The 8,005-nt window shown below is 36.1% G+C and overlaps 1 protein-coding gene across 1 annotated transcript in view; it reads left to right on the top strand.

Annotated features, from left to right (window-relative positions):
- Positions 1-3,712: 3,712 nt before the first annotated feature.
- Positions 3,713-8,005, top strand: part of CBG13461 — a gene marked incomplete at both ends in the record, with an annotated part of 7,745 nt that continues 3,452 nt past the window's right edge. Inside the window, 5 exons of the mRNA XM_045241821.1 lie at positions 3,713-3,717; positions 4,113-4,358; positions 4,724-4,932; positions 4,982-5,114; positions 6,933-7,361. Of these exons, the coding sequence (XP_045095136.1) occupies positions 3,713-3,717; positions 4,113-4,358; positions 4,724-4,932; positions 4,982-5,114; positions 6,933-7,361 (1,022 nt within the window). The remainder of the gene's footprint in view (positions 3,718-4,112; positions 4,359-4,723; positions 4,933-4,981; positions 5,115-6,932; positions 7,362-8,005) is intronic.

The raw sequence follows: 8,005 nt of genomic DNA, 5'->3' as shown, positions 1-8,005 counted from the left end.
ACAGCCTTTTTTTCGTCGCCGACAGTGGTTTTTTTTACGTTTTTTACCTGCCGGACATGAAATTGAAAATCCGGAAAATTTGCCACATAGGAAAGGCGCCCGCTGCCGTGGCCTAGGTTTCTCACTGAAAATCCTCGTCCCCCGGCGGCACCTTTTTTTGAATTTTCTTCCTTTTCAACGCCGTTTTTTCGGGGATTTCGAATTTTTTCTTTGAATTTTTTCGCAATAATATTTGAAGAACAGATAACTTTTAACACATTTTAATGCAAAAAAATTTCTGGTCGGAGTCCCCCCTTTAAATTTTTGTCAGATATTTTGATTTCAAGCTGATTTTTTTTCAATTTTTCAACATTTTTCAGAGAATTCATCTAATAAAAACTGAAATTATGTTTTCGAACATGTTCAAAATCAAAGAAAAACGATTTTTTTGAAATTTGAAATTTCAAGATTAAATAATATCCTTTTTTGGGCATTCTGAAATTGCTGAAATTGCTGGAATGTTGTTAGAAAATTGAAATTCAGAAATTCAGAAATTCAGAAATTCAGAAATCCAGAAATTCAGAAATTCACAATAAACTTCCATTTTGTTTTCAGATTTTTCAATTTCCATACAATTTTCAGATTGTCGCTCTGTTTGTCCCGATGTTCCAAAAGCTTTTTGTGATAAAAATGTTTTTATTTGGGTCATGCTCTTCCTCTGTCCGTCACCCCACCACACCCCAATGAATTCTCCCCTCCCTTTTTTTCAAATTTTCTTATCAATAGAAATGTCAAAAAAGAAGAGTCAGTTTTTTTTCTTTTTTTTTTGCTCTCTTTCATTTTTTCTTCCTCATTGAAATCAATTTTTTCGTTGAAACCGGAATTTTCCTGAGTGAGAGAGAGAGAGAGAGAGAGGTTTTTGAGAAAAAAAAAGAGAAATTGAGAAGAGATAGAGATAATGGGAAAATGAGAGAGTGCAGAGAAGAATGAGAAAAATAGAGAATGAGACAAATAATGAATAACTGATGTTGATGTTTTTTGGGTCGGGACTCTTTTTTTTTTAAATTTTATTGATATTCCAAAAATTTGAAAACTATAAAATCTTGAAATTATTGAATTTTTAGAAGATTTCAAATTTTGGCTTCAAGATTTTCAAAATTAAAAATTTAGGTGTTTTTGGAATTTTTCTGGGTTTTCCATTTTCTTTTTCTAATTGTATTTTCAAAATTTTGAAAAATTCCTAATTGTAAAAATTGTTTTTTATATAACAATTTTAGATTTTTTTTTCCAAGAAAAAAATTCGAAATTTGAATTTCGCGCCATAAAATCTTCTTTAAATTCCCAGTAGATGTTACTACTGGGTGGCAAGCTTGGTGCAACTTTAACTTCTTTTTTCGTAGTCCGAAAATATTTTTTTTTGAAATGCCCAAAAAGAAAAAAAAGTGTCATAAATCAGTCAAGACAAATTTATGGGTTGTTTTATTTTTTCCAGGGTCTTGGTAGCAAATTTTTGCTTTTTTCTCTAATTCTCTCCGAAAAATGATATCAATTTTTAAAAATTGCATTTTTCAAAAAATATTATTTTTTGAATATCTATTTTTGGGGATTTTGGAATATCAAAAAAGCCGAAAAACAAGGGAACAAGGCATCACATTTTTCATAGAGGATCAGCTGCTCTTTTTTTGGGACATGAATAGAAATTTTTAATTTTGACTTGTCAAATTTTTTGACATAAATATTTATGTCATATTCAATATGTGAATTTTGGTGATTCCAATATTTACTTTTGAAAATTTCGAAAAAAATTTTCTAAAAAAATTTTTTTTTCTTTAATTTTTTTTCTAGAGATTTAGAAAGTTTTGGGTCCAAATTTTAGATTTTTCCCCGAAACTTTGTCTTGATTTGGCCAATTTTTTTCGGTTGTTTACATAGCTTCATTAGACAGACGTTTCTGGTGCTCCTATTACAAGAGGATGATGAAGAAAGAAGAGAAAAATAGAGATGTTTGTCCCTTTAAACTTGACCAAAAATGTGTTTTTTCTGTTTTCCTAGAGGTTTCATTGATTAGAAATCCTTTAAAAATGCGATTTTGCTCCAGTTTGAGTTGAAAAACTCGTTTAACGACTGATTTCTGGAGTTTTAGACACAAAAATTTGAATTTCCCGCTATAAAAAACCTATATACCGCATAAGGAATCGAACTTGTGGGTCTTCCGCTCAAAAGTCCTCCTTCTTACCGACTGCGCCACCTGGCGCCGCGCGCCTTCTCCCTCCCGGTGGCTAGGCAGCGACTAGCGCGCGGTGTCCACATGGCGCAGTGAGTAAGAGGGATGGCTTTGGAGCATCAAACCCACAAGTTCGATTCCTTATGCGGGTTATGGGTTTTTATAGCGGGAAATTCAAATTTTTGAGTTAAAAATCATGAAAATCGTTGCTTTTTGAGGTTTTTACAAACTTTTTTCTGGTAAAAATCTTGGAAATCTAGGTTTTTTCCCGCGAAAATGAGAAGAAAAAACGGAGAATTTCTCTTCATTTCTATTTCAAATTAGGTTAGTTCGTCTGTTCTACTACTACTCTTTTTTGCTACTTATCTCTCTTTTTGCTATCTTTTTTCTCTCTTCATTTTTCAATTGTTTTTTGTCTTGTTCCTTTTTTTCAACCGCTCTTCTCACACACACAAACAATTTCGTTTCTTTTTTTCCACCTGGTTTTTGTTCTCTCTCTGAATGTCTGCGTCTCTCACTCTCTCTCTCTCGTTCTGTGCACAGTTTTATATTTTTCCTCCTCTCACTCACCCGATTATTGATCTTTTAAAATTTTTTTCTAATTTTTGTGAAAATTAAAAAAAGGTTTTAAAAACAATTTTTTGGCAAATTTGCTCCAGCGAACTTTTTTAATTGGAATTTAGCAGTGGAGCGAATTTGCTAATTTTTAATTTCTCTAAAAATTCATTAATTGAGGATTTTGGATTTTGACCTAATTTCAAATTCTTTCTCTGAATTTTTGAAATTTTCAAGACTTTAAAATTGGCGCCAAAATTCAAACTTTGATTTTTAAAAAAAAATTTTCAAAAAAATTTTTTCCTAGAAAAACCAAAAAAACCCAAGATTATGAAATTTTGTGATTTCTGCTTCTCCCGAAAATTTTTTAATTATAGGTTTTTGAAAAAAAAATTTTCACCTGGAATTTTTTTTTCAAAATTTCCATTTTCTATTTTTTTTCCTCCTAATCAACCCCTTCTTCATCTCTAATGACTTCCAGAAAACATCAAAAACCATCAGAAAAAACGAGAAAAAATCTAATTAATTCGAGTAGCGAAAAATAAGCTCCGCCCACTTTTCCTTCCCCTAGAGCTCTTCTTCTCCTATTTTGCTCATTTTCCTTGTTCTTCTTCTTCTCCAAAAAAGAGAAAAAGAACCCACACAAAGGCTTCTTGATTTCGAAGAAAAAAAGAAAGAATCAAAGAAGGATTCAGAATTCAGAAGGCGTCGTCGTCGTCAGAAGACGTGCAGATGTCCTTCCGGTGAAAAAGAAAGAGAAGCAGTTCGCTTTCAATCTCTTTTTTCTTGAAATTCTTCCTTTTCTTTGCAGAAAAAATATTCTGATTTTCTCCGGATAGCAGAAGCGCACAAATCCAATTCTTCCTCTATTTTTTCAGTTTCACTTCTTTGGAGCACTCAACGAAATGAGCAAGTGCGCCACACCAACACCGTCAACGTCATCCAGTTCTAGTGATGAGGTTTGTGAATTTGGAAGTTGAAAATTCGAACTTATCATGTTTGAAAACCTGAAAAGTCTTGAAAACGAAGCGATTTTTAAGGTTTTCAACCCAAAAATTTGAATTTCCCACCACCAAAAACCTATGCACAGCAACAGGAATCGAACTTATGGGTCTTCTGCTCCAAAGTCATCTCTCTTACCAGCTGCGTCATTAGGACGCTGTGCACTAGGTGCCGCCGCCCGGACGGCCGATAAAGGCAAAGGCGCGCGGTGCCTAAATGGCGCAGTGGGTAAGAGAGATGATTTTGGAGCAGAACAGCTGCAAGTTAGGTTTTCGACGGTGAGAAATTCAAATTTTTGGTACCCAAACTCTGAAAATCGCCTGTTTTCCTATTTTCCATATTTAATTTTTAGTCAAAACGAAGTCCTCAACCACTTGCCAAAGCCTTCCCACAGCGAAACATGTCAACCACTTCTTGCAGTTCAAGTAGTAAGTTTGTTGCGGACATCTGGACAAACAGAAGTTCCAACAGATTCTCCACGTCATCGATCGTTAGACACGCCAATCGTCCTACAGCCAGCTACCCGATTCGCCCTGGCCAATCTCACAACTACAGTACTACGTCTAGATTTCTGGGATGATAATGACCCGAATTCGATGTGAGTTGAGGGGTTCGAAAGCCAAAAATTGAACTAAAACATTGAAAACGAGGGATTTTAATGATTTTAAAGCCAAAAATTTGAATTTCGCGCCATGAAAAACCTATAGAACCTTAAAGGAATCGAACTTCTGTGCCTTCTGCTCCTAAGTGATGTCTCTTACCCACTGCGTCATGCGGCGCCGCGCGCGCCCACCGGTAGCTTAATGGATAAGAGGTATGCGTTTGGAGCAGAAGATCCGCAAGTTCAATTCCTTTTGGGGATCCTAGGTTTTTTATAGCGGGAAATTCAAATAATTGGGTTAAAAATCATGAAAATCACTCGTCTTTGATGTTTTTGAAGATTTTTTTTTTGGAAAATTCCAGATTCTTCTGCAAGTCTACCTTTAACATCGTCACACAGTGTCTGGGTCTTCCTGATAAAGTCGTGAAAACGATGAAAACGCATTTGGAGGGTGAAGAAGAGCTCACAGACATTGCTCCAATGATCCTGTCGGTTCGTGAGGACCCAGTCTACAAAACTGAGGGGTCCACCCCATTTTTAGCTAGTCTACTGGTGGCTTTCGTGAATCAAGGTGAGCTTAATGTTGCAAATGTACTCTAGTGCGAATTTCGGATTTTTAGGGAACTACGATAGCAGATACCGCGTCCTCCTACGCCATCTGACCACTTTGCTAGGAGTGGTTTGGACGGAATTCGAGGACGTCGAGGACTCTCTAGCCAGCACTTTACTAGATGAGCAATTTGTGGAAACTGAGTGAGTTACAGTAATCCCAGGTAGGGAAAAATTGAAGAAAAATGAGTTTCAGAGTTACCAGGAAACTATCTGAAGGGTAGGTTGGATAAATATTGTGATAGTGGTTGTGAAAAAAGGGGGAAAACGAGCAATTTTCAAGTTTTGAGACTTGAAAATTTAGTTTTCCCGCTATCAAAAACCTACAGAACCCAAAAGGAATTGAACTTGTGGCATTTCCGCTCCAAAGGCAAGCCTCTTAGCCACTACGCCACGTGGGCGCTGTTGCCGCGCACCGCTCATATGGATCAGTGGGTAAGAGGTAGGCCATGACCCAATTTTTCAGATCACGAGCTAATTTTTAGGATTACCTAGGTCATGACCTAATTTTTTTCTTGGTCGTGTCCTAATTTTTTTCTGGGTCATGACCCAAATTTTCTAGGTCATACCCTAATTTTTTTTAGGTCATGACCTAATTTTTTCTAGGTCATGGCCTGATTTTTTCTAGGTCATGACCTATTTTTTCTAGTTCATTACCTGATTTTTTCTAGGTCATGAGCTGATTTTTTCTAGTTCATTACCTGATTTTTTCTAGGTCATGACCTAAGTTTTTATAGGTCATGAACTATATTTTCTAGGTCACGACCCAAATTTTCTAGGTGATGACCTATTTTTTCCTAGGTCATGACCTAATTTTTCCTAGGTCATGACCTAATTTTTCCTAGGTCATGACCTAATTTTTTCTTGGTCATGATCTAATTGTTCCTAGGTCATTGCCTTGTTTTTTCTAGCTCACGACCTAATTTTTTCTAGGATATTACCTGATTTTTTCTAGGTCATGACCTAATTTTTTCTAGGATATTACCTGATTTTTTCTAGGTCATGACCTAATTTTTTCTAGGATATTACCTGATGTTTTCTAGGTCATGACCTAATTTTTTTCTTGGTCGTGTCCTAATTTTTTCTGGGTCATGACCCAAATTTTCTAGGTCATACCCTAATTTTTTTTAGGTCATGACCTAATTTTTTCTAGGTCATGGCCTGATTTTTTCTAGGTCATGACCTATTTTTTCTAGTTCATTACCTGATTTTTTCTAGGTCATGAGCTGATTTTTTCTAGTTCATTACCTGATTTTTTCTAGGTCATGACCTAAGTTTTTATAGGTCATGAACTATATTTTCTAGGTCACGACCCAAATTTTCTAGGTGATGACCTATTTTTTCCTAGGTCATGACCTAATTTTTCCTAGGTCATGACCTAATTTTTCCTAGGTCATGACCTAATTTTTTCTTGGTCATGATCTAATTGTTCCTAGGTCATTGCCTTGTTTTTTCTAGCTCACGACCTAATTTTTTCTAGGATATTACCTGATTTTTTCTAGGTCATGACCTAATTTTTTCTTGCTCATGACCTAATTTTTCTAGGTCATGACCTAATTTTTCCTAGGTCATGACCTAATTTTTTCTTGGTAATGTCCGAATTTTTCTAGGTCATGATCTAATTTTTTCTAGTTCATTACCTGATTTTTTCTAGGTGATTGCATAATTTTTTCTAGGTCATGACCTGATTTTTTTCTAGGTCATGACCTAATTTTTCTAGGTCACGGCCCAAATCTCCTAGGTCATGACCTAATTTGGAGCCGAAAGCTCACCAGATCGATTCCTTATGGGTATTAGGGTTTTTTATAGCGGGAAGTTCAAATTTTTATGTTTTAAAGCCTGAAAATCGCTCATTTTTGCGGTTTTTAAGTTCTCAAATAATTCTATTCGTCGCATTTTCAAGTGTTGTGATTGTTCATCGTAGTTGGTAGAGTTAGACCTCCCAAATCCAAAAAATTCCAGACAAAGCCGTGTGGTTCGCGAAAAGACGGCACGTAACAAGAAGATCAAGCGATATCTGATGATTGGTGCTGCTGGAGGCGTTGGCGGAGTCTTGATAGGGCTCACTGGAGGTTTAGCAGCTCCACTGGTCGCCGCTTCAGCTGGTATGCTTATTGGCGGAGGGACAGCTGTTGCGGGTCTCGCCACGACAGCCGGTGCAGCTGTATTAGGGACCACAATGGGTGTTGCGGGCGCTGGATTCACCGGATACAAGATGAAGAAACGAGTTGGAGCTATCGAGGAGTTTACTGTAGAAACGCTGGCGGAGGGTGTTAGCTTGAGTTGCACACTGGTGGTTAGTGGATGGATTGATAGTGATACAAGTCCGGAGCAAGCGTTTGTGCATCAGTGGAGACATTTGAGACATACCAAGGAGCAGTATACGTTGAGGTGATACTCATAAAAGCGGGTTTTCAATTTTTTTTTTTTGGAAAACTGCAAAAACAAGCGATTTTCAATATTTGTGACCCAAAAATTCAATTTTCTCGCTATAAAAAACCTATTGACTCACAAAGGAATCGAACTTTTCCTAATTCTGCTCCAAAGCCATCCCTTTTACATACTGAGCCATGTGAAAACCATTTTGAAGGAGGGGGGGGGTGGTCATTTTTCACAGAGGGCCCTTCTATTTTGCCGAGCTCCTCTCAGAGGGTCCTTCTATTAGAGGATCCCTTTTAATGCAGGCTTTACGGTATCCGATTTATTTCAATTCTCGAGATTTGTGAGTTTTCCTAAATTTTCGAATTTCAGAATTTTCTAGAATTCCGGGAAACTCTGATTGTTTACACTTTGATACTATTCAAAGAAAAACTATTGAAAGTTTTTTTTGAAAAATAAAATTTAATTTTTTTACAAATTTCTACCTGTTCCATGTGTCTGTTCCTCGAAAAAATTTGTCTATTTGCACTCCACTTCAGTAAAAATGTTCTACAGAATGTATGAAAAAAACTGTTGACATAAAAAATTTGAAAAAAATGTTTTATGATCTTTAAAAAAAATAAATCGTACCAACAAAAAAAAACATTTACTACCGG

Source organism: Caenorhabditis briggsae, assembly GCF_000004555.2.
Source record: "Caenorhabditis briggsae complete genome, chrII, whole genome shotgun sequence".
NCBI lineage: Eukaryota > Metazoa > Nematoda > Chromadorea > Rhabditida > Rhabditidae > Caenorhabditis > Caenorhabditis briggsae.
This window is presented reverse-complemented; position numbering and strand designations above follow the sequence as displayed.